This window comes from Myodes glareolus, chromosome 4 (assembly GCF_982192425.1).
Source record: "Myodes glareolus chromosome 4, mMyoGla1.1, whole genome shotgun sequence".
NCBI classification, from domain to species: domain Eukaryota; kingdom Metazoa; phylum Chordata; class Mammalia; order Rodentia; family Cricetidae; genus Myodes; species Myodes glareolus.
The window spans coordinates 23170516-23197505 of NC_142029.1; the positions used below are offsets into that span (position 1 = coordinate 23170516).

The following is a 26990-nucleotide window of genomic DNA, read 5'->3' on the forward strand; positions in this document are numbered from 1 at the left end:
AGAAGAAACAGTTACATTTGCTCGGAAACTCCCTTGGGAAGGAGCAGAAAAAGTGTTGCCAGAGCTTTTTCCCTTTAGCAGAGTGAAGCAGAAGATGTAACATCTTGGGCTGGAGCTGAGTAGAGCAGAAGAGGAAACAGATAGCTCTGCTAGGATGTTCCCTCAGGGGAACCGAGCGGAGGTCAGCTGTGATGACTCTCTAAGAAGGAGCGGGACTGCTACATCCTGCAGGGAGACCATCTAACACTGCACCCCAGCTTCAGGTAAAGCCTGACTTCCCGACCAGTCAGGATACCTGTTCCTTCAGAGCTGTAACACTCGCAGGCAGAGCTCAGATGAGTCTGTAAAGAAGACACATAGAGTGGGTGTGGTGGCCCACGCCTGGTGGCCCACGCGTGGTAGTGCATGCCTTTAAACCCAGCACTCTGTAGGCAGAGGCAGGTGGATCTCTGGGAATTCCAGTCCAGCTATGGCTACATAGCATGACCTTGTCTCAAAAAAAAAAAAGAAAAATAATAAGGAAGTAGAAGAAGAAAAGGAGAGGGGAAAGAGGGTGAGAAGGAAGAAGAGCAGGGGGGGGGGTGATAGTAGTGGCATAAGGTTGGGAATGGACACTGACTACAAGACTCTGACATATCATTTTAAGCACAGTTGAAAAATATAAAATTCTGAGAGCAGTGGGGCTGTAGGAAATTTAGTCTATATTTGGAGCTGAATTGGGATGGGTGAGATTTTGTTCCTAATTATCTGTGGCTTTAGACAGTTGGCTGTCACATAGTATAAAGTTGTTTTTCAGGGATGGGGAGATGACTTAGTGAGTAAAGGCTTACCACACAAACATGAGAACCCAATTTTGGATCCCTAGCTCCAGGTGTGCATCAAGCACACCTGTAATCATCCCTATGCTGAGGAGGTGGAGCCAGGAAGATCTCTGGAGCTTCATGGCTCCCAGCCTCACTGCTTCAGTGAGTTACATATTCAGTGAGAGATTCTGTCTCAAACAATGAGTTGGAAGGGCTGGAGAGATAGTTCAGTAGTTAAGAGCATTTGCTGCTTTTCCAGAGGACCCAAGTTTGATTCTCAGCACCCATGTCACCTTATAATAGCCAGTTCCAAGGGATCCAATATCCTGTTTGGGCTACACATGTGGATACACACAGACACATGCATACATAAATAAAAATAAAATAAGGTGGAGCATGATTAATAAAGATGCTAGACGTTGACCTTTGGCCTCCATATTGCACACACAATTAAATTTACACACACACACACATAGACACACACACACACACACACAAAAGGTTTTTCTTTCTCCATGATAAAACAGCAACAAAAGCTGAAAGAAATGTATGTCTCTAGACCAAAGATCTAAGAGAAATCTGACCTGGGCTTCTGAGAAGGGAACAACAGAAATACTGTTTTCTACCAGGATGGTTGCAATCTCCCCTTCCAGATCGCCGATTCTCCCTAAAACACGCACAAAGTGTCCATTTGGATACACTGATGTTGTCTCCCAGGAGTCAATTCTCACAACTACCCTGAAGTCCTATACAAAGGGAAAAAAGATACAATGTGAACCAAAGCTAGAGTTAAGTGGGTCAATGTGAAGCAACAAAACTAACCAGATAAACAGTATAGAGTACCAAAGACAGGCTAATTTGGGAACAGTGGCTTGCAGTAGCTTAATTTTGCTTTCTGCTTTTTCTTGCCACTCTTCCAAATGGCCAGATGGTATACAAATGCTTGGCCAATGCTTTGAAGGGAGGCATTACCTCTCTCCTTCAGACAACTGGGACATTTTAGTTAACTAATATATTTTAGTTAACACTTGAAACACAAGGGGTACAACTCAATAATGTAGGGTTCTAATTAAGTTTTAAAACAATAGTCTTGGGAACTGGGGAGATGGCTCAGTGGTTAAGAGCACTTCTACCAGAGGACCTGGGTTTGGTTCCCAGCACTCACATCAGGCAGCTCACAATCCCTGTAACTCCAGAGCCAGGAGACCTGACACCCACTTTCTGGCTTGTGTGGGCACACCCACACACATGTAAATAAAAATAAAATAAATTTCAAAACAATAAATAAAACAACAGTCTCAATTTCTAGTGTGGGAGTTACTTCTTATTTCTTTTTAGTCTTAAGATGCTCCTTGGCAGGAAAGATGGTACCAGTGTAAGCTGGACCTCTCCACTGCCCAGACTCCAGACACCCTAGAATGCAAAGTGCAACCGTTGAAACTGGTCTGAGAGTCTGCAGAAAGCTTCCAGAGGCAAAGGAACAACAACCAGGAAAGGGCTGGGGACATTTTACTTTAGTCTCATTTACAAACTGCCAAACACTAGGCAAATGAAGTCAGGAATTGCCTCTGTTCTCTGCCCCAAGTAAAAGTTAGTATCTGCCTTTCTTGTTTCTGCCTGCTCTCTGGCACTCCAGTCCTATATGGATAATCGATCTCTGAAGTCGTACTATATCATCCCTGCAGGACACTCGGATCATATCTCTGTATCTTTCCCTGGAAGGAAGCTTGTTAGTGTTGGCAGACTGCATGTATTGAAAGTTTCGGGGTTGGACAGCAGGATAATGTATGTTCACTCAGCTTGTCCTACACAGCTCTTTCTAGGACAACTTTTCTCTGGCCTTCATTTATTAACCATGGACTACTTAACGGATGGTTCTTATATATTTAGAATGTTTAAAAACAGTATCTTAGAGTGCCAGATACCATCAATAATTTAGTTCCTCTTATTCAAAGGAGATAACAACGCTTCCCGGTGCTGCTCAAAAGCCAGCGAAGACAGAGGTAGAACAGAGTGCAGCAGAGCTACCTGGAGGGCCTCGGCCTGCTGGGTGCTGATGCGGATTTTGGGGATTCGGTAATCCCAGGGTGTGACTAGAATCTTCTGAGCATTTTTGCCCTGAGACTGGACCTCTTCTTTGGATGGAAATGTCACCACATAATCTCTCCAGTTCTTTTGAAGGATGCCCACCACTCGACCTTCAGGGAGACAAAACAACAAAGCACCGATTGATTGGTTATCTCCTCTCTGGGCTGTGAGCGCAGCAGCAAAAAAGTGAACGAGAAATGCGCTGCTCCTGTTCTCAATCTCATTCACGTGGCCCAGATGAGTTTGGAGACCTGCCTTCTCAGCACTTTGAATGTGAATTTTTTTCACCCCTGAGATAGGGTTTCTCTGCGTAACAGGCCTAGCTGTCCTGGAACTAGATCAGGCTGACTTTGAACTCACAGAGATCCACCTGCCTCTGTCTCCCGGGTACTCGAATTAAAGGCGTGTACCACTACTGCCCGGTTAAACATACATTTTTTTAAAAAGGAAAACAGCTTTTAAAAAATTGTCAGCTGGGTGTAGTGTTCACACCTTTAACACTAGCACTAGGGAGGTAGAGGCAGGAGGATCTGTGAGTTCCAGCACAGCCTGGTCTATAAAGAGAGTTCCAGGACAGCCAGTCCTGATACACAGAGAAACCCCTTCTCAAACAAAACAACAAAAACCATTGTCAGCACTTCCTTTTTCTGCAGAGCCCAATGTGACTTTCAGAATTTGTCCCATCTTCCTTTTCTGCCACTACCTTCTCAATTTCAGGATTTGGTACAATAGTTTTCATTACTGTTTTTTCTCCATGTAAATCTGGCTGTCCTGGAACTCACTATGTAGACCAGGCTGGCCTCAAACTCAGGTCCGCCTGCCTCTGCCTCCCAGTGCTGGGGTTAAAGATGTCCACCACCATGACTGGAAGCACTTGTCTTTAACCCTTGCCCCCTGCTTTGTGTTTCCACAATCACCTGTGTTCTCTCAACACCTCCACTCCCTTGGTCTTGTGGACACAGCAAAGAATACACATCCTAAGTCTACCACATAGCACTGAAGCCAGGGAAACACAACCACAGTAGCTACAAGTACAATTTTTCCGTGTGTGTGTGTGTTCAGATGCCATTCTTTGGGATCTAATGACCTGGACTTGTGAGATGGAGTCTCTTGTTGGCCAAGCTGACTGGCCAGGAAGTCCCAGGAGTCCTCTTGTCTCCACCTCCCCAGTGCTGTGATTATTTTACAAACATGAGTTTCAGAAACAGATTCAGGTCCTCCTCATTGCATGCACCTCGCTAACTGAGCCATGTGCTAAGTAACTCCCTTTTTAAAATGCTGCCGGGAAGACTGAGGGGGTGATGTGATGGTCTTGCCACAGGGCATCTGAGTGAGGCCTGACCCTACAGAGGTGTGGGGCAAGCTTGGGAAGTCTCTGGATTGAGGCCATGTGCCACAGTTAGAGCCAACAGGATCTGTGGATGAGTGAAAAAAAAAAAAGTCTAGGACAATTCCAGTCTTTTGGGCGGTCCAGCTCTCAGAATGAGCTCTCAGGTGAGTGGGATGAGGACCGCTGCAGGGGAAGCAGGCTTGGGGCAGAAGCCAGGAGTCTTAGGAGTCTTTAAGCTGAGATGCCCATTGGACATTCAGGGGAAGATGCCATAAAGATAACCAGAGGTAAAGAAAGTGGCTGGAGACACAAGGTCAAAGACTGAACAGTCTAGAGAGTGCATGGAACAGGAAGCCCCCAGCAGAGCACTGCACACCTAGAAAGCTGGAAGAAGAGAAGGACAGCAGAGAAGCTGAGACGGGCAGCCAGCAGGGCAGAGGGTGAGGGCGCGTGGGCTCCCTGAGGTCAGAGAGCAGCACACCTATGAGCTGTTCGCGTGCTATGACAATGAGCCCTGGGGAGTCAGACACAAGCAGATTTAGAGGAGAGGGAGAGGAGAGTCAGACTGCAAGCCCGCGAGACCTGCGGAAAGCAAGACGAGTGAGCATGGAGGAAAACATCATCCCAACCGAGGCAGAGGAAAGAGGCAGTAGCTGGAAACTGCGGGTACTGAAGAAGTTAAAATAAACCTGCATAGGGGTTTATACAGATACAGATACAGTGCTGTATAGTTATAATCCTCGTGCTATGGAGGGGGAGACAGGAGGATCAAGGCTGTCAAAGAGTCTGAGGCCAGCCTGGGCTATGCCAGACCCTGTGCACACCTTTAATCCTAGTACTTGGGAGGCAGAGGCTGGGGAATCTCTGAGTTTGAGGCCAGCATGATCCACAGAGTGAGTTCTAGGACACGCAGGGCTACACAGAGAAACCCTATCTTGAAAAACTAAACAACAAACAACAAACAAACAAAAGAAGCAAAACTAGTAAATAAACCTGTGGAGGAATTGAGGGTGGCTCAGTGGGGGACACATGTTCAGCATGTCTCAGGTCCTAGGTTCAGTCCCCAGCACTAAAAACAACAACCACAGTGAAATAGATTGCAGCGAGGGGACGCTGATAATGTAGAGATCATGTCTTATTTTCTCACATGCTTTATGTTCTTACAAGTCACTAAAAGTACATTGTAAGTTGTTCTCACCACACATACACAAGGAGGATGAGGTGGCAAGAGAGATGGCTCAGTGAACAAAATCATTGCCACACAAGTATGAGGGCCTGAGTTCAAATCCCCAGAACTCATGTAAAGCCAGGTAGCCTTCCTCAACAGGCAGTAGTAGAACCAACACCAGAAGATGTTCTCTGACTTCTACATGCATGCCCTAGCATGCACACCAGCACTCATGAGCATGAACATACAGGCACATCATATACATAAAAAGACAATATTTAGGGGCTGGAGAGAATGCTCAGTGGTTAACAGTACTAGCTGCTCTTCTATAGGATCTGGGCTTAATTCCCAGTATCCACATAGTGGCTCACAACCATCTATAATTCTAATTCCAGGGCATCCAAATACCCCATTCTAGCCTCAGTGGGCATCAAACAATCACAGACATACATACATAGGCAAAACACTCCTACACATAAAAATAAATAAAAGATTATTTTTAAAAACATGGTATATGAGGTAATATGTATGCTAATTAGCTGGATTTAACCATTCAACAATGTATACCTATATCAAAACATCATAGTAAACCTAATGAACACATATAACTGTCAAACAAAATCAGGCAGGATTATATTTCCTGGTGGGCTCACCTGTGGGCATGGGCTCACTTGGGGACTCGCCCGAGGACTTGTCTTCACTGTCGTTCTCACACAGGGCAGCAGTTCTTCCTTTCCACTCATTTTTGGGGAGCAGCTCCACCACAACCACATCTCCATGGATGGAGCGGTTCCGAGCCTTTGTGCCATGGATGAGGATGTCGCTGAGCAAGTCTGTGTGCAGCACAGAGAAGCTGTGAGTCAAAGGCTGCCACCCAGGAGACATTTCAGATGGACAGTATCTCAAGCCTAAGCAGACACTGCTGGGGTTGGAGAGGCGGCTCAGTGGGTAAAGAGCTCACCATACAGGCACGAGGATCTGAATTTGGATCTCCAGTGACCATGTAAAAAGCCAGGTGTAGGGCCTGGAGAGATGGCTCAGAGGTTAAGAGCACTGACTTCACTTCCAAAGGTCCTGAGTTCAACTCCCAGCAACCACATGGTGGCTCACAACCATCTGTAATGAAATATACTGCCCTCTTCTGGTCTTCAGGGACATATGCAGGCAGACCACTGTATACTTAATAAATAAATAAATCTTTAAAAAAAAAAGCCAGGTGTAGTGGTGCATGTCTGTAACCCATGCACTTAGTGGGCTGGAGACAGGAGAATTCGGGAGCTCACTGGCCAGTCTGTCTAGCCAAAGGAGTAAACTTCACTTTCAGTGAGATTCCCTGTCTCAAAAAATAAGGTGGAGGAGGCTAGGAAGATGGTCTAGCCTGCCTTATAAGTATAATAATCTGAATTCTGAACACCAGCACTCATAAAGCCAAAGGTACAATACACACTCATACATACACACAGATACACATACATGCACATAAACGAAAGTAGAGAATGACACAGGAAGATACTTAACATCAACCTCTGGCCTCCATAAGTGCACAAAATGGTAAGTGCACCTGTATACCCAGGCACACACCTCTCTGCAGTAGAATAATCCTTCTGTACACTGTGAATATGTATTACTATCTTGATTAATAAAAAGCTGACAGGCTGGTAGCCAGGCAGGAAATTAGGCAGGAAAGCCAAACTGAGAATGATGGGAAGAAGGAGTGTGGAGTCAAGGGGACATCAATCAGCCATAGAGGGAACAGGACACTCTGGAGGACAGGTAAAGCCATGAGTCAAATGGCAGGATGTAGACTAATAAAAATGGGTTAATTTAAGTTATAAGAGCTAGTTAGTAATAAGCCTGAGCTACTGGCCAAGCATTTGTAACTAATATAAGTTTCTGTGTGTTTATTTAGGACTGGGCAGTTGGGACAGGAAAACTCTGCCTATATTTCTCTCTTTCTTGTAAGCTTGGTTGTCAACTTGACTGCTTCTGAAATCAACCATAACATAAGCAGTGGGATACTCCCATGAGGGATTTTCTTGATCAGATTATTTGAAGCAGGAAGACCCATCCTAAATGTGGGTGGTGCCTTCTGGTGGTAGCCCAGATAAAAGGACACGGATTTGCTTTTGCCTGCTACCTCCACCCTTGATGGCAAGTCCAACTATCTTGTTGTTGCAGCATCTTTCACAGGTGTTAGAACTAACTTATTCAGGTTTCTAATGCAGATAGATGATCATCGATCAGCTCTCCAGGAATCCTCCTGGCCTTCAGTGCCAGATCAGGACTGCTGAGATGACCAGCTCATGGAAGGAGCAGCTACTGGATTCTCAGGCTCTCCAGTGTGATCAGATATTGTTAGATTACCTGGACCATGTGTGTAAGCCAATCTAACAAACCCCTCTTTAATATATATATAATATATATATATATATATTATATATTCAGTTAGTTCTGTTAATTTAAACACACACACACACACACACACACACACACACACACACACACACTCCAAAACAAATTTCTTTCTTCTAAAGGGAATGTCAAACAGCTTCTTTCTTTCTGTGTAGACCAGGTTGGCCACAGACTTGTGACCCTTCTGTCTCAATCTACTGAGCTCTGGGGTTACAGGTGGCACTTAAACTTCTTGTGTTCTGCAGGTTGGGGGTAAACTAAGACTACACCCATGACACTCTGGATGATGTGTTTATGCATGGCCCCCTTCATCAGTTTCTTTAAAAAGTTATTAAATTTGTTGACAGTCTCACTCAGGTACATAATGTATAATGATCACTCTTCACCCTTCTTCTGCTATTTTGTTTTGAATCCTTCTCTATCCCATCACCTTTCAAAGTAGTATTACTCTCCTGCATGTAACTGAGCTTATACTGGAACTATGCTCAATTCTCCCAGGGTCCTGCATAGCCAAAAGAGTGGTCATGTGCATGTAAAGTGCACACACGGGATGCCAACCTGAAGAGGGGCTGATGAACAAAGGCCCTGGCAGCCACTGTTACTCAGCTTCCTTCAACTCAGCCACCCATTTTCACTATCAAGGTTTCTTCTTCCTTTCATGCTTTGTTTCCCCCAATCTGCCTGAAACGTGACCACAGGAGAGCACACGAGGAGTACAGAGGAGTTCTCACAACACAGCCTGGGCTGCAGGCTGAGCTGCACAGGTTAGCAGCGGGACCTCAGAGAGGCTGCTTCCTTCCCCTGTATGGCAGCTTAAGCATACAGCAACAAACCAGAAATCAGGGCTGTGGCTGCCTAGGAGGAATAATTTAAAACCCACAGCACAGCAGGATCGTAGTTACAGTGGGTGACAACTGTGTGAAAACACAGGGTCTGGCGCGTCTGCGGTGATGGCTATGCAGTGTCACCTGCACCTCAGGATCATTATGTTATCTTAATCTTTTTATGTTTTTGAGAGAGTGCTGGCTGCCCTAGAGCTCTTTCTGTAGATCAGGCTCTCCTTAAACTCTCTGAGACCCTGTCTCTGCCTTCCAGATGCTGGAATTAAAGGCACATGCCATCATTCCTAGTGTAATTTTTTTAAAAGAATTAAAAAATAAAGTCAGAAATGATAGACAAATAGCACAAGCAAAGTCCTAGGTTCAATTCCTAGCACTAATTGCCCCCTCACCCCCAAATTGTGGACAAAATAAACCTAAGGGGGAATTCCCTAAAACCTACAAATGCCAATATACATAAGGCTGCACAACACGTCAACTTGCTTTCTTTACCATATATGTCAGAATTAAAAAAGCAGCATGGAGATGTGTGTGGTTGGTACCGAACCTGAGTCCTTACTGCTGGCTCCTTGGAGGCGAACAAAAGCTTCTATCTGAGCTCTGTGCTTGTTGACGTTCAGAATTCCCTAGAATTGTAAGCAAAAATCAGGGTGAACAAAGTTCTTTCTTAACCCAGTTTTCAAAGTTATGAAAATATCTTCACATTCTTAGCAGACTGTGGTCCCTGTCTTCACACTAGAGTGCCTTTTCTTGAGAGAATATACTGGTAGCTTGAACTCCTCTGCAGCTGCACGAAGGGCAGGATACGCTCCTTACACTACAGCAGGGACTTCAGCCCGGCACACTCAAGCTTTGGCCCTACAACAGACTTCTGAGAAGCATGCTAGAAATGCAGACTCTGTGCCAGGAAGTGGTGGTGCACACCTTTGATTCCAGCACTTGGGAGGCAGAGGCAGGTATATCTCTGTGAGTTCAAGGCCAGCCTGGTCTACAAAAAGAGTTCCAGAGTTCCAGGAAAGACAGTGTTGTTACACAGAGAAACCCTGTCTGGAGGAGAAAAAAAAAGAAAGAAAGAAAGACAAAATCCTTAGCAGAGTAGCTCTAAATCTTGACTGTGGTGGACACACAAGACCACACACAGCCGCATGGGATAGCAGTAAATGAATGTGGGTAAAATGACCAAGGCTGAGGAGCTACTTATTGTACCCAGATCCTTCCTGAAGCCCTTCCCCAAGCCCCAATAGCACCTGGGTTCTGGGGAAGCACAAACAGGCCTCCTTAGAGGGGCAGGGGAGTGGCAAAGGAGAGAAGACAAACTCACAGATGTGATGTTGCTGCTGCCACCTCTGCACTCGCATTCAAACCTGTATTTCCTTCCCAGTGACAGAAGGCTACCCCCACACTTGTGTGACACTAGGGCAGCTTAGAGCTAGACAGTTAAGGACTATGGAAAAAATGGCTTCCAAATGGCCTTGAACTGGGCAGCTCTGTTTACTCAAGCCCATCTTGTGACAGGCATTGAACTCAGAGCCCTGGAGTGGAAGGCAAGCTAAGAAGAGAAAAAAAAAGTATGCTGGTTGTACTGACACCTACCTGTCACTGCCACCCTCACCTGGATGTAGCGTCCGGATTTGATGCCTGCCTCCAGCACTTCCAGGGGAAGGTGTTCTGGGTACTCCTTCCCATGGGTTTCCTGACTTTCACTCTCCCTTTCCCGGCGAGACTGCAGGATGGAGTCACAGAGCTCATGGGCAGCCTTTAAATCTGGCCAGAAGTTGTCCAAGTAATTCTGTATTTGGTAAAGGCACAGAGAAAAGTGGTTGGATGCTGAGTCTTCATTCCAGCACTACTACAAGACCAAGTGGGCTAAGCAGGTAAGAATATCTGCCTGAAGACCTGACTTCAAATCCCAGCTCCCACATGAAAACTCCCACTGTAACCCTGTGCTGAGGGCGTGAGGACTCTGAGTCAGGAGGATTGCTGGGGCTTGCTGGCCAAGGCAGTAGAGAAATTATCCCCAGGGAATAAGGTAGGAGTAATAAAGTAAGACATTCAGTGTCCTCCTCTGGTCTCCATGTGTGCACCTGCACTATACATACACTGAACACACACACACAAACACACATACATCAATTTGTTTCTCTATGTATCTCACTTCTGAACATGATAGTCTATAAAGAACAGATAGGAAAATCTTCTATTACGTATTCTTATCTTCTTACATGTGATTTCAACTTAATTTAAGGCTAAAATACATTCTCTTTTCTCCAATTATAAAGGAAAGAAAACATCCTTCTGTGGAAGCCAGCACTTCTATTAATTTCAATCCTGTTCGAACAGTTTCCTTTCTTCCTTTCTTCCTCTTAAAAGTTCTGTCCACACCAACGTCAGCACGGCAACCCCGTGCTCGTGTGCCACCTAATACCCCATTTTGTCAGGAAACAACCTCTTCACGAAGAGTTGATCACCTTGGTTCTTCACATCTAACGTTAAGTCCCCAAAGAGAATCCTGTTTCCCTCTCGCCTGAGCCTGACCCTCTTCTCTCTTTCTCCACTATCACTCACCTCTACGGGCCCTTGCTCACAGTTTGCTCAAGAACTGCTCTACAAAATAAAACTGTCCTATACTATTGGACTACAAAGAAAAGTAATTCTCAAAAAAAGTAGAAAAATGTAATTTTAGTCAACTGTCCTCTGCAGGATCAAGACATGATGTATTACAACAGAAAAAGCAAGTGACACTACCATTAATATCTAGCGCCCCTGGAATTCTCTGGCATTCCAGAACACATTTTTATAGCACAGGCAAGAAAATTCTATTGGCAAATCTTTAGCAATACATGCACATGGGAATCCTTATGGAATCTACAATTTAAAATTGGAACTGGACGTTCTCTAAGCTGACAGGGATAATGGAGGCTGCATCTTGGTTTTTGCATCAGAAAATGCAATCAGCCAGTAGATTTGATTGGCCAACTGGACAGACAGGAGAGACCTGCCATCTATGGAGAGATTAACCATCAGCCCAATCTCTTAGAAGGTACTTAAGAGATAGGAAGAAGGTGTTGCTATGACAGCCAGAAGCAACTAGCACTGATAAAATGACGTACTGCGACTGGATAGCCTTCACATAAATAATGCCACATCTTGGCTCCCAGTGCCCCTGCTCTTCTTCATGCATAATTCCAGTGGGGAAAAGTGAGGGGTTATTGACATACAAGACTGGCTTTAAGGGGCTAGGGATGTGGCTCAGCTGGTAGAATTTGCAAAAGTCAAGACCACCTGGTTAATAATAATGCTATGAATCATCTCTCTCTCTCTCTTTTTAAAAGACTTATTTGTTTCATGGGCATGAGTGTTTTACACTGTATGTATATGTACCACAGGCATGCATGCCTGGTGCTTGAGGAAGTCAGAAGAGGTCAGACAGTTGTTAGTTGCCATATGTGTGCTGGGAACTGAACCTAGGTCCTCTGTGAGAGCAGTAAATGCTCCAAACCCCTGAGCCATCTCTCCAGCTCCCAGTATGAACCATAATAAAGTCTTCCTTCTATTTCCCTTCCCTTTTTTTATGAGATGGGTTCTCACTCTGCAGCCCAGGCTGGACTCAGACTTTCAGTGAGTTCCTGCCTCAGAATTCGCAATCCTACCCCGGTACCAGAATTACTATGAAGCCTACTTTCTCTTATCTGTGTTGCCAAAGGATCTAGACTGCAGCCTTACAGGCACTGTTAAGAACTGAACAAGTAGCCAGGCAGTGGTGGTGCACACCTTTAACCTCAGCACTCAGGAGGCAGAGGCAGGTGGATTTCTTGAATTCGAGGCCAGCCTGGTCTACAGAGTGAGTTCTAGGCTAGTTGGGGCTACACAATCAAACCTCGTCTCAAAAAACAACAAAAACAAAAAACAAAACCCAAAACAACAACAAAACCCAAAACCAAACCAAATAAGCAAACAAAAAACTCAAAAGAACTGAATGTGTGTGCGCATGTGCCACTGGAAATACCTTGAAAGAAATTACAAACACGCCTTCTGTTTCACTCCCATACTGCTGAATGGCCTCTTCATCTTCCGTCACCATAACGATGGGCATCCTGTCCCCGCAGTGGTGATAGTACCAAACAGCTGAGTTGTATATGCTCCTGGGACAGCAAAGGGTGGTGAGCATCCGAAGTATAAACACAGCTGCTCTTCAGAATGTCACACTTGGTTCCTATCTGTCACCCTGAGTCTATATAACTAATCATCCATCCATCCATCCATCCATCCATCCATCCATCCATCCATCCATCCAATCATTCTTTTGTTCTTTCTTTACACAACAAATATTTCCTGGGTATCTAGATAACTGAGGGCGGGCTAGGCCCTCTGTGGGAGACAAAGAAATCAGAAAGCACCTCCTATCTCTTCTTCCTATGCTCAGCCCCATAGCAACTATTTTCAGTTCCTGCTTTTGTTTAGAAACCCCAGACGGGGTCCTGGAGAGATGGTTCAGTGGTTAAGAGCACTGACTGCTCTTCCAAAGGATCCAGGTTCAATTCCCAGCACCCACATAGCAGCTTACAACTGTCTGTAATTCTAGCTCCAGGGGAACTGACACTCATGGCAAAACACCAATGTACATAAAATATATATAAAGAAGGAAAGAACTGACTCCCATGTTGCACACACCCCATCCCAACAAGCAGGCATAACATAAGAGAGACCCCAGACTGTCACTTTGTAACACTTTCTAATTGGAGGCTGAGCTACGGTGCACCTGCAAAATAACCAGCAACTCTATGAAAGATGAGGAAGTCTCCAGCTAAGAGAAAAACCAGCTGCAAGCTAATAAGACCTGAAAGAAAACCACATGATATGCCTGGAATCTTCCCCCGGGTCTGGAGAACTAGGTTCAGGACTGTAGTGTGCTCCCAGGGAAGTGCACTGTCGTGGAAGGTCCTTTTCGGCAGGTGTGTGCATCCCTCTCTGAGGGCTGTGGGCAGTTACACTCTACCCCAAAGAACCTTGGAGTTAACATCTAGGGGGCAATTACCTAAGGTGCCTGAGCTCTTGCATTTGGGCCACTTTGCGAGGTATTCTACAGGGTCCCTCCAAGGTCCCAGCAGGACTGACTGAGCCTCCTTTTCCCACATCAGCTTTACAGCCCCCATCTTCCTGCCATCACTCGCTCCTGCTGTGGGGAGCCACTATTTGCAACACCCCACACCCAAGTGCTCGCTTCACTCTGAAGTTCTGGGCAGACTGCATTTTCTAGGACAGTTTCCATTTAGTGAGACTGGCCCAGGACATTAAATTGAGCAAGTCATCTTTTTATCTTAAGACATCAAAGTTAAGCCTTCTACACCACTAGTAGGACATTCCAGCCCTTGGGTCTAGACAATCTCAGGCTGGGTACCTTCGTCTCCTCAATCCCAATTTTAACAACTTAACCATTACGTATTCAGATGACACATCTAAAACACCAACACCTCAGCGCTAGCCGCAGTTCTAGAGCAGCTGCTGCCGTGTTCTGGTGTAGTGCAGAGCAAGCCCGAAGAGCCACAGACGAGGAAATAGAATGGGTTCCAACGAAGGGTGTTGTGACCTGATGCGCACCTGGTCTGCCACTTCTCCATGGCCTCCCCCTTTTCCCGGGGTAGGTAACAGTGCTGCTGGAACTCGTTAGCAAAGAGAACGCAGTCATGGCGAGCATCCTTCAGGAGGTTTCGCAGTTTGTTATACTGTCTGAAACACAGGGGACAGAATAAATCTAACACAGCAGGTACTCATCTCCTGCCAACTCATGCCAAGGATCAAAACAGATGAGGCATTTCAGAGTGAGAGATGGATTGTTTAAAGCCCAAGAAATGTCCCAGCTCTCAGGAGACTGAGGTAGAAGGATCATGAGTTCGAGGGTGGTTTGGGAGATATAGTGAGAACCTGGCTTAAAAGACAAAATAAGGGCTGGGAAGATGGCTCAGTAGGTAATAGTGCTTGCCACACAAGTATGAGGACCTCAGGTCAAACTTCCCAGAACCCAAATAAAGTTGGGTGAGAGCATCTGTCGTACTCATACTGGGAGACTGGGGAGAGGAGACAGAAAGAGCTCCAGAAACCAGTCTGTGTGTGCAGTGGTGAGCTAGAGATTCTGTCTGAAACAGAGTGAAAGACAAAGACAGGTTGTCTTCTGAGCGTACACATCACACACACACACACACACACACACACACCAACGAAAAGAAGGGAGTAAACTAACCTACCCCGAGAAGCATTTATTACTATTGGCTCCTGTTTCTCAGTGTTAGCGGTTCTCAGTTTTGTCTATTAGTTGCTTTCACTTGGGGAAGGCCTCATTAATTAGTTTGCAGATTAATTAGACCTCTTCTCCTGCTTTCCCTCAGCGATGCTTGGCTATTTTACTATGTAGTTACATTATCTGCCCTTTCACGGCCACAGCACACAAGTAAAGCTTGGCACCTTTTTTGCTTCCTACTTGATGGCAAACTTTTTGTTTTTGTTTATTTGAGACAGGGTTTCTCTGTGTATCCCTGGCTGTCCTGGAACTTACTCTGTAGAGCAGGCTGGCTTTGAACTCACAGAGATTAGCTTGCTCCTACTTTCTGAGTGCTGGGATTAATAATTTTATTAATTTTTAAGCATGTATTTTTAAGCACTAATACATTTCCCTTTAGCTGGCAGGCCTGGAAAAGGTCATGTAAAGTAAACCAGTGAACTGTATCTATACAACCTCCATGATTTCATGAAGAGATAAACCCAGCTGTCAGACAGCTAACAGAAAGTAAAGTTTTTCCAATTCAGAGAGCCTTCCAGCAGTGTTACCAGAACCATGCCCAAACAGCAAGTCTACCAAGGGCCAGCTTCTGCAGAAGAACGTTTCAAGAGCCTGTCATCAAGAAACATTACAGGAGACATTTAGGTAGTTATTTTAAAAGGAATGGGTAGGGCTGTTGGTTTTGCAGTGCTAGGATCTGATCCAAGGCCTTGCACTCACTCTGATTATTTGTGGAGAAATGATCACCTTGGCGAGTGTTTGTTACCCTCCTGGGCCAGGCCTCTGGCTGGAGAGTGAGTGTACTGCACTGGATGCTCTTGGAGGCATCATCTAGACAGGACAGGGCCCACTGCAGCAGCCTGACTACAGCAAGCAAAAAAAAAAAATCAAAGCCAGAATTGCAAGCCCATTTCTAGGTGCATGTCCAAAAGACAGAACCAGACCCTTGTGATGCAGCTCAGCTGGAGGGTTTGCCTCAAATGCACGAGGCCCTAGGATAAACACCGAACCCTGCTGAATAAATAAGTACCCAAATAAATAAAACCACAAAATCCAACCAAATAAAAATGGGATTCAGACAGATATCTGGACACCCATGTTCACAGTGGCATCTTTTACAGCAACAAAAGGCTGGATGCAACTGACAAGAAATAAGAGATCCAATGTCAATAATACTTGGCCTTCGAAAGGGGGACTCCGACACATGCTGTCACATGGATGAGCCTGGACACAGGGCGAGTGAAGGAAACCAGTCACGAAAGAGCAAACACTGTGGCCCCAGCTGTGTAAGGCACATAGAGCAGATATATGAGGAGAAAGCAGACTCGTTACTTGGGGTTGGGGTCAAGAAGGGAGAGGTGGCATTTAAGTAGTACAGACTTTCGATGCAGGGATAGGAAAAATTCCAGAACTTGGGTTATGGATAGCTGCACAATTTTGACAACGGACATAGAGTCAGTAAACTGTATACTTAGGAATTACAAAAATGTCAATCTTTTTTGCTTTGTTTTTTTGAGACATGGTTTTTCTGTGTAGCCCTGGCTGTCATGGGTGGAACTCCACTCGTAGACCAGGCTGGCCTTGAACTCAAGAGATCCACCTGCTTCTGCCTCCAAGTGCTGGGATTAAAGGCGTGTGCCACCACCACCTGGCTAATTTTTATTTTCTTTAGGACAGGTTCTCACCTGGGCATGGTAGCACATGCCTGTAATCCCAGCACTTGGGAGGCAAAGGCAGTTGGATGTCTGTGAGTTAGAGGCCACTGGTCTACACAGTGAGTGCCAGGACAATATAGAAAGACGTTGTCTCAAAACAACCAAATAAACAAAACAACCAAAGAAATAAAAAAATGACAGAGTCTCATACAGCCCAGGCTCATGTCAAACACTACGCAGTGATCTTCCTGCCTCCACCTACCTGGTTTATGTGGTGCTGGGGACCAAACCTAAGGCTTCACATATGCTAGACAAGCACTCTACAAATTGGGTTACAGCCCTACCGTCTACAAATGCCGAATTTTATGTGTATATATTTAACAAAAATGTAAAAAAAAAGTTATGTACTTTGAAAAAAAATCACAGAATCCTTCACTCTAATGGAAAAAATTGGTGAAAGAATAAGGACTTCCTGGAGCAGGCCTGAGACCTGAAGCATGAATGGAAGAAAGCCAGACAAACAGGCCAAAGGTGACAAGTGGGGACGGGACATTCAAGATAGCAGACGTGTGTGCTCCATTCTGTCCTCAGTACTCAACCCACAGCAGGGCCATAAGGAATGTAGGCATAGCATCGGTGTCAGCAGTGACCTAAGTCCAGGATTTGGGGTCTGAATAAACGGCCATCTTCAGAATCCAGTTACTCTTTTGCCAGTTCGACACGCGGCACCTTCACTAACTTTACTTATCTATCTATTGCTTTTTTTTTTTGTTTTTGTTTTTGTTTTTTTCCGAGACAGGGTTTCTCTGTAGTTTTAAAGCCTGTTCTGGAGCTAGCTCTAGTAGACTAGGCTGGCCTCGAATTCACAGAGATCCACTTCCCTCTGCCTCCCGAGCGCCACCACGGCCAGGCTATCTATTATTTTTTGAGACAGGTTCTCCCTACGTAGACCAGGCTGGCTGGCCTTGAGCTCACAGAGCTCAGTCTGTCACTGTCTCCCAAGTGCTGAGATTAAAGGCCATTTCACCATACCTGGCATCACCTTCATTTGAAATTGTATTTAATACTACTGTGTGTGTGTATATGTGGGGGCATGTATATGCCACAAAGTACATGTGGATGGCAGAGGACAACTCTGTGGAGTTGGTTCTCTCTCTCTACCATAGGAGGGTTCTGTGTGCTTTCATTTGTCAGCCAGGTAAGGGAAATGGAGAAATGGCATGAGCCTACTGATGGGGAAGACAGGGGCTCAGCAGTGAATCACCCCGAGTGTGACAGTCAGGGCTTCTGGAGATGTGTGGGCTTGTAGTTATAATTTAGCAGTGCACACATACAATGCAGTCATAATTCCTGTTGGCAGGTTGTGCAGTGTTTAAGACAGAGTCAGCAGACAGAAGCCTGTGTGAAGTCCACGCAGAGAAGCTTCAGAGCATTGTGGACAATGTTACCAGAGCAGCAGTGGTTTAGACAGTCAAAATCTTCCATTTTAAACATTCCAGTCTTAGGCCGGACTTGGTGGAGCATAGCTTTGATCCTAGGACTTGGGAAGGAGAGATAGGAAGATCAGATGTTCAAGGTCATCCTCAGCAAACAAGGAGTTTGAGTCAGCCTGGGCTATGGGAAACTCTCTCAAAACAAAACTTTCAGACTGACTGAAAAAACAAAACAAAACAAAAACTAGTTTCCTTAGACAGGCTTAGACAGTTCCCAAACCTTTATCAACTAAATCTTTCAAAATATTTCCTGGAGATGGATAAACTAACTTCTTTAGACTGAATTTTGGGGAAGGGAGTAGGGAGGGACAGGTACACCATCTTGCTATGTTGCCCAGGCTAGCTATGAACTCCTGGGTTCAAGTAAGTTACCTGTCTCAGCCTCTCAAGTGCTGTGACTGCAAGGACATGGCGGTATGCCCAGCTTGATGACTTTTTTACTATTTTTATTCAATGGTATGGGGGTCTCATCTACAGATGCAATCCTCTGCCCCCATCACTGGTGATGGTGCCCTTGCCTACAGATGCAACATTCCCCTTTGGTGGTGATGGTGCCCTTGCCTACAGATGCAACATTCCGTCTCTGCTGATAACTCCCTCTAAGGCAGTGGTTCTCAGTCTGTGTGTTGAAACCCCTTGGGGAGTGGGCTAACCTTTTCATAGGGGTTGCATATCAGATATCCTGCATATCAGACACTTACATTACGATTCATAACAGTAGCAAAATTACAGTTAAGTAGCAACAAAAATAATCTTATGGTTAGGATCACCACACGAGGAACTGTATTAAAGGGTGGCAGGGTTAGGAAGGCCAAGAACAGCTGCAGAATATTTTATCACACCGTGTGAAGATATACCATGTGAAGATGTTTTGCTGTTTTACCTTGCCTGCCTAAAGCATCTGACTGGTTTAATAAAGAGCTGAATGGCCAATAGCTGGTGAGGAGAGAACAGGTGGGACTTCAGGGCAGAGAGAGGAACTCAGGGTTAGAATCAGGAGACACCAGCAAGACACTGAGGAAGTCGGGTATATAAAATATGGAGGAGAGGTAAAAAGCCATGTGGCTGAAAGTAGATTAACAGAAACAGGTTAATTTAAGTTGTAAGAGCTAGTGGGATAAGCCTAAGCTTGCTTTCATAATTAATAATAAGTCTCTGTGTCATCATTTGGGGCCTGGAGGTCCAAAAATGAAAATCGGACAAGAAAGACCTGCTATAGAGAAGCAATGCTCTAGGGACAAGCAAAGGGAAAACAGGGAACTGAACTCAGGAGTGTCTTTCTTTGCTAGGCTTTGCAGCACCATGCTAGGGTCTCCTAGACCTACTTTTAGGGGTCTTATAACTTCAATATGTTTATGTTTCTAGTCCTGTCAGTCACTATTTAATGGCATTTATGGAGTCCATTTTGGAGTATCTCAATAATCATCACGCTGTCATCTGAATCATAAAAATGACATACATTTACTTCATGTGCATGTGCATGCCCATCATGGAGGCTAGGGGACAATTTACAGGAGCTGGTTCTCTGTTCCCATCATCTGGGTCCTGGAGACTGATCTCAGGATGGCGACTTGGTGGCAAGTGCTTTACAAGCTGACATCTGCTGACCCTGAATCACCATACCTAGCTAATGCTTGGGCTTAAAAAACATACTCACTGGGGGCTGGAGAGATGGCTCAGCCGTTAAGAGCACTGCCTGCCGTTAAGAGCACTGCTTTCTGAGTTCAATTCCCAGCAACCACATGGTGGCTCACAACCATCTGTAGTAACATCTGGTGCCCTCTTCTGGCCTGCAGAACACTGTATACACAATGAATAAATAAATCTTTAAAAAAAAAAAACCATACTCACACACACAAAACACACACACACAACCAAACAACCAACCAAACAAACAAAAAACCCAACAAAACATTTTGAGCTGAGTCTTGCTATGGAACCTAGACTAGCTTATGCATCAAACTCAGGTTGGCTACAACTTTTCTTTTCTGAGACGGGGTTTCACTATGTAGTCTCAGAGTTCTGTAGGCCTCTGCCTCCTGTGTGCTGACATTAAAGGCATGCGCTGCCGCACTTGGCTTCATTAACTTACTTTGATCCCCGCGCCTCAACCTCCAGAGTGTTAAGATTTCAGGCCTGTACTGCCACTCCTGTTTACAGTTTGGATCTGGATGTCCCCAGGCTCCTATGTTAAATGACCCACAGTGATGCTATTTAGATATAGCAGAACCTTTAGGAGGTAGACTTTTGGGGAGTATAGAAGGATGTGTGCTTCCAGACAGCAGAACAGAGAAACCAGAACTGTTAAACACTCAGTTCAGTCAGAAGGCTTGAGTTTGCTAACTTGGTGACCTTTTGTTAGTCAATGGAGTCAGCTCTCATCTGAATCTCCCAAACTCCTGAGCACTGTTTCTTAGGCAATACAATCCATTCTTATAGGTCCCATGTACTTTGCAAAAGAGTTTGCTAATGTGCTTTTTTTTTTTTTTTTTTTTTTTTGGCTTTTCAAGACAGGGTTTCTCTGTAACTTTGGAGTCTGTCCTGGAACTCGCTCTGTAGACCAGACTGGCCTCGAACTCTCAGAGATCCTCCTGCTTCTGCCTGCTGCGTGCTGGGATTAAAGGTGTACACCACCACTGCTCTTTAGAACCCATTCTTGTGGACCTCAAGACATGCACTTTACAGGGAGTTTTGATGTAGCCACACCTTAAATTTTGTTGTGATAATTATCAAGAGAATTTTTTTCAAAGTTTTATGTGTTTAAATATGTAAAAAAGAAACTGCTTGGGGCTAGACTCCAGAAGTTTGAACCAGCCTGCTAACTAAAGTCATGCTGAACTGAGTTTCCTTCTTGCCTCCTGAAGTTTGTTTCTCTGCAAGCAGCAGAGCTTCCAGGCATCCCAGGGAGGAGGCCTTCAAGTCATTTGGGATGAGAACCTTAAAAAGACTGTGGGACTCGGCTCTCTGCTTCCTGGTCATGAGGGAGCAGCTCTGCTTGGCCACATTCTTCTACCCTGACGTGTATTACAGGTTCAGTGCAACAGGGCTGATGGAGCAGAGCCTGGAACCTCTCACATCATGTATGGAGACGAACCTTTCCTCTCTGTGAGTTAATGTTCTCAGGTATATCTGTCACGGTAACAGAAAAGCAGCTAACACCACTCAGTCTGCAATGTTATCTGAAGTCAGCGCCTGCCTCTGCCTCCCAAGTGCTGGAATTAAGGTGTGTGCCACCACCGCCCAGCTCCATACATTTTACATAAATAAAATTATTTATGACTAAATTTTGTTGTTGTTGTTGTTGTTGTTGTTTTTGTTTTTCGAGACAGGGTTTCTTTATGTAATAGTACTGGCTGTCCTGGAACTCACTCTGTAGATCAGGCTGGCCTTGAACTCACAGAGGTCTGCCTGCCTCTGCCTCCTGAGTGTTGGGATTAAAGGTGTGAGTCACTACATGACTACATTTTTTAAGCTAATTGATTTAGTGTATATGTCTGTGTGTAAGCCTGTGCATGCCAGAAGACAACCTGTATGAGTCAGTTTTCTCCTACCATGCAGGTTCCTGGTTGTCAGGTTGGTGGCAAGTGTCTGTAGCAAGCTTTCTCAAATTGGAACTGCTAGCTCCCCACTAACAACATGAAGGCTTCCTATTAATTATGAAAGGTTGGCCTTAGCTTAGGCTTTTTCCCAACTAGCTTTATAACTTAAATTAACCTGTCTCTATTAGTCTATATTCTGCTTAATTACCTCCATTCTGTACTGTATGTCCAACTTCTTCAGAGTCTCTGTAGAAATTGAACGCTTAGATTTCTCCTCCCAGTTTCTCATTCTTTGCCCGGAAGTCTTGCCTAGCTATTGACTATTTAGCTATTTATTAAACCAATCAGAAGGTGCCTTAGGTAGAGGCACATCTTTACAGTGTAAACAAATACTCTTTAACAACTGTCTGAGCCATTTTGCTGGCTTCAACATAAAATTTCTTTTTGTGTGTGTGTACCTGGTTTCATTTAGCATGTTTGCAAGGTTCATTCAAGTGGTAACATGTTCAGTCCTTTCTATAGCTGAATAATATTCTATTTTATGGATATACCACATTTTCTTTCTTTCTTTCTTTCTTTCTTTTAAGATTTATTTATTTATTATATATACAATATTCTGCCTGCATGTATCCCTGTGGGCCAGAAGAGGGCATCAGGCCTCATTACAGATGGTTGTGAGCCACCATGTGATTGCTGGGAATTGAACTCAGGACCTCTGGAAGAGCAGCCAGTGCTCTTATCCTCTGAGCCATCTCACCAGCCCTATACCACATTTTCTTAAACATTACCACCTAAAGACCACTGGGGTTGCTGTTACTGTCTAGTTATTGTATCTTAAGCTGCCGGACCAGTAAGATCTCAGTAGATAAAATGACTTGCTGTGTAGAACTGATAACCTCAATGTAATCCCTGGACCCCACAGTGGATCCTGAAAGTTGTCCTCTGACCTCCAATCACACACACCCATGGCATACATATTACACACCACACACACACATACACAAATAATAAAAATTTACAAGTAAACAAACCCACTATTAGTATCTGCAGTGTTTTCAACATGGATGTAATTCTAGTTCCCATGGTTACATACTCAGGAAATGCTATTGATTCCTACCTACTGAATAGGTCCTGGGAACACCCATTTCTGCCCATGTTCTCACTATAGTTTAGAATGGTTTGAATGTGCTCTCTGGTAGGCCATGCATTGCAATTTCATCCCCCTGTGAGATATTCACAGGGTGGAAAGTCAGTCAGATTCTTGTGCATAGAGATGATTCTGGGAGGTAGTTAGGATTCAAATGTCCTCAGCCAGAATCCCAGGATTGAACTGGTCGTGGCTTTATACAAAGGAGAAAGTAACCTATATCGAGTGTTCTGTTATAGTAATGCAAACAGGCGAACATACCATGTCATCTGAATTACAGTTACAGCCTCCAACCTTCTTTCCTTCAGGACTCTTCAACTAAGTCCAGTAATCTTTTCAAACAGGAACCTGATGTCATGTCATCCTGAATAAAACTCTCCCTTGACATCTCCAAAGCCTATGAGGCCTTCCATCTGACCCAGCGCCCTTTCAGTTCCTCGAGTGTGCCACATCTCCTTCTAATGGAGGCTTGCCAGAAATCTCCTTTTCCTGGAAAGCTCCCCCTTGCCAGGTCTCCTCCTCCTCGTCCCTAAGAGGCAGCTCACTCGGGAAAGCCTTCCTTGATCCCTGATTGGCTGGAGTTCTGTTACAGCGTGTCCTGGTACTTTGGAACATCTGCCACAGCTGTGGCTCTACATCTGTTTGTGAGATGACCTGGGCTTGTCTGTCCTCTCTCAGGACTGGATCTACCTCTGTTTACTGCTGTACTCTAGTCCTAGCAGTCTCTGGGTAAACATTTGGATGAACACATGCACATCTGAATGCATGAATGTGTGGAGAGCCTCACAATCATCCAGTGCCCCTTAATTAAATAAGCATTTGAGGATTGCTAGGTGACAGATGTGTGATTATCCTGAACAATCAAGGACTTGACATTATTCAACTGTTCTCCACAGTCTGTTTATGAGAACAGGAATTCTCTACATTTGTATTCCTGAGATCAAAATAAAACCACATCACCGCACAACAGGATTACAGGTTATGTCTCTCTGTTGTTAGATGCAACCCTGGCAATTTCATTCCAGCAAAGTGATACCATCTATCACATTACCTCAGAGCCAGCCTCCCCCACTGCACTCATGGTCCATACCTAAGGGCACTTCATTTACAGTCAGAAAATACCTAGAAATAAAAGATTTGACTGTATGGGGAATGAATGCGTTCCCTGTCTTTGTTCCTCACACAATGCAGTATAACAATAGTTTGCACAGCACTTGGGCTGTGTTTGTGTTTTAGTAACAGAGATGACTTAGAGCCTACAGGAGGATGAGTGAAGGCTATATGCAAACACCATGCCATTTAAAACAATGTTTACTACACTTACCTTTTTGAAGGAGGATGTGCATGCCACAGAGCACGTGTGCAGGTCAGAGGGCAATTTGAGAGAGCTGACTTTCTCCTTCCACCATGTGGATACTATGGATTCAACTAAGGTCATCAGGCTTGGTGACAAGACCGTTTACACGCTGAGCCACCTTGCTGGACTGATGCCACTGTATTATTTATTTATCTTTAAAATTAGATTTATTCATTTTCTGTGTGGCTGTTTTACCTGAATGTATGTATGTATGTATGTATAGATGGATGGATGTATACCACGAGAATGCTTGGTGCCCACAGAGGTCAGAAGAGGGACGGCACTGGATCTTCTAGAACTGGAGTTTTAGAAAGTTGTGAATCACCCTGAGGTTAAGGGGATCAGACCCAGGTCCTCTTCAAGAGCAACAAATGGTCTTAACCACGGAGCCATCTCTCTAGTTCTCCAATGCCATTTTATGTCTGAAACTTGAAGAGCTGCAGATTTCTGGGGTCCTAGAATCAATTCCTTTTATAAACCAAGGGACTACTGTAATACACTTACAGTTTTATAATATTGTGCTGTTTATGAAATTTAAAGATCTAATTTGGTTTAAGGTTTATTAAGTGCTTAAACATGAAGACTACAAATAGATTTATAGCTAAATACCAATACAATTATGCATGCTTGTTTGCTATGACAAGAGTCTCATATAGTCTATACTGGCTTCAAGCTTTCTATATAATGTAGACTGACCTAGAACTCCTGACCTTCTGCCACTTCTTTACAATTGCTGGATTACAGGCGGCTGCCACCACTCCTGGCTTCTGGGTGCCCAGGAAAACATTTTCTGCTAGAAGCAGGACTGATATTGTAACATTTGAGAATGTGGTAGTTTGAATGTAGTTTGTCTCCATAATTTCATAGGGAGTGGCATTATAAAGAGATGTGGCTTTGTTGGAGTGGGTATGGCCTTGTTGGAGGAAGTGCGCCACTGTGGGGTGGGCTTTCAGGTTTCCTATGCTCAGGATAATCCAATGTCACAGTCAACTTCTTGTTGCCTGCAAGATGTAGGACTCTCAGCCATGTCTGCCTTCATGCCACCATGCTCCCTACCATAATGACAATGGACGAAACCTTTCAAACTGTAAACGAGCTGCCCCAATGAAATGTTTTCATTTATAAGAGCTGCTGTGGTCATGGTGTCTCTTTACAGCAACAGAAACTCTAACTAAGAAACAGGAAATCTTACAACCCAGCACTTGGTTGATCTGTTAAAGCCATCAATCATGCAAGCTGACCAAGTGCTTATCTAATGAGAAGCAAGGGTTAGAGCAGGGCCTGCTCCCAGCTCCTCACCTTTTGCTCTCTCATATAGAATACTAACACACAGAGTAAAGCACAGCGAAACCAATAGCAGCAGCCCTTCATCAACTTAACTATGGAGACATGCAGCAGAAAGGACATTTAAATTCCAACTCTTTGCTTTGGGTTGTCTCAGGAATTGGTTTTCAAAACAATCCTAATATTAAAAACATTTTAGAAAACAGAAGTTGAAGAGGCTTGCAGTGTGTGAGCGATCTGAATGATAACAGCAAATTGATTTTAGTAGAAGAAATTGAAATATGACACCTGCGGCAGTGTTTAAACCTGGATGTGTGCAAACATTTATATCTCTGCGACTGAATAAAGTCAACTCCAAGCTCATTTTAAAATACTCAATTTGAAAAAAAAAACCCAGGCACGTTCCAGTTAACGTGTATTTTTCTGAACTGAACATAAGGACAATTTATCATTTTCATATACAAATAAAGAAAACTTTATCTTTTACTACCAAAGTCTGAAGAAACCAAGGCATCTTAAAAACAGAATAAATCCAGTTTCTGCTTGTTAAATAACTTGGGGTGTTGAGAGTTTGGGTATATAATTCCAACATGCTATTCTCTAGTTTTAAGTTCAGATCATAAAAGTTTCTGAAAGTTAAATGAAGTAAAACTGTATTTTAGGGTATTTCTACAAAAAGGGGCAATTTTTCTTTCATTTAGGCATGTATTTTAAACTGGTTCAATTAAAAACGTTTTGTTCAGTAAATACAATTACTACGGCTGATAGTTACAGGACTAATCTAAAAATAAGAATGAGCTATTTTTAATTTCATTGAATAAATCACTGTAAGTACAGTTTGCATCCATAATAAAGGAAGATAGGATTTAAAAGTACTCTTTTCCCAAGAAAAGGATGCTCCTGAAACAATCTATCAATAAGATTAAATAATATACATTATTAGCAAAAATAAAAAGAAAGAATTATGCCACCTATAAAAATGTAAATCAAAAGCCAATTTACCATAGAGCCTTAAATACCCGCACCCTGGGACACTGCAGTTCATTGATCTACTGTCAGATCTTCTGGTCAGGTGTTGAAGCACACATATAAAATGTCGCTGCCTTCCTCACCAGCAAAGAGAATACCAAATTAGTTTCAAAAACCCTTTCTGACAAAATAATGAATTCCTCCTCCTCCCCTCCAACAAGGGACCTTTTCTGAAGGGGGTGGGAGAACCTTCACAATAAATAAATAAATAATGTAAACCAGATACCTCCGGCCTCTCTGGTGCTGCACAGCCTGACAAGCCGTTTGCATGAAAATAATTCCCTTCAACTCGGGAAACTCGAGGACCTCAAGGTAATCCTGGACAACTTTCCAGTCTGGAATCACATAATGAGTGACTTCTGCAGACAAGAGCTTCCCATCTGAAACATAATTCAGAGTGGAAGCGATTAGGTAACATTTTCAAACTCGGTTTATGACTATTTCAATGTCACAGTGCCCCGGTGTGCAAAATAACGTCTCATCTTAATTTCACCTTGAAGTTTTTAAAAGACAAGACAAATCTACTCTGGTAGCGGCTCCAAGTTCAGAGTAGATTCACTGCCACCTTCTCT

The 26990-nt window shown here is 44.1% G+C and overlaps 1 protein-coding gene across 4 annotated transcripts in view; it reads right to left on the reverse strand.

Annotated features, from left to right (window-relative positions):
* Dis3l (DIS3 like exosome 3'-5' exoribonuclease) overlaps window positions 1-26990 on the reverse strand; it is a 40607-nt gene that overhangs the window by 12020 nt on the left and 1597 nt on the right. For 2 of the 4 annotated variants that reach the window (XM_048423362.3, XM_048423364.3), the window contains exons 2-9: window positions 26645-26798; window positions 14239-14367; window positions 12647-12782; window positions 10253-10429; window positions 9188-9266; window positions 6043-6222; window positions 2832-3001; window positions 1388-1549 (exon numbers count right to left, since the gene is read on the reverse strand). In XM_048423362.3, coding sequence (XP_048279319.3) covers window positions 1388-1549; window positions 2832-3001; window positions 6043-6222; window positions 9188-9266; window positions 10253-10429; window positions 12647-12782; window positions 14239-14367; window positions 26645-26798 — 1187 coding nt within the window. The remainder of the gene's footprint in view (window positions 1-1387; window positions 1550-2831; window positions 3002-6042; window positions 6223-9187; window positions 9267-10252; window positions 10430-12646; window positions 12783-14238; window positions 14368-26644; window positions 26799-26990) is intronic. The other 2 variants (XM_085689225.2, XM_048423363.3) reach the window with 2 other exon arrangements.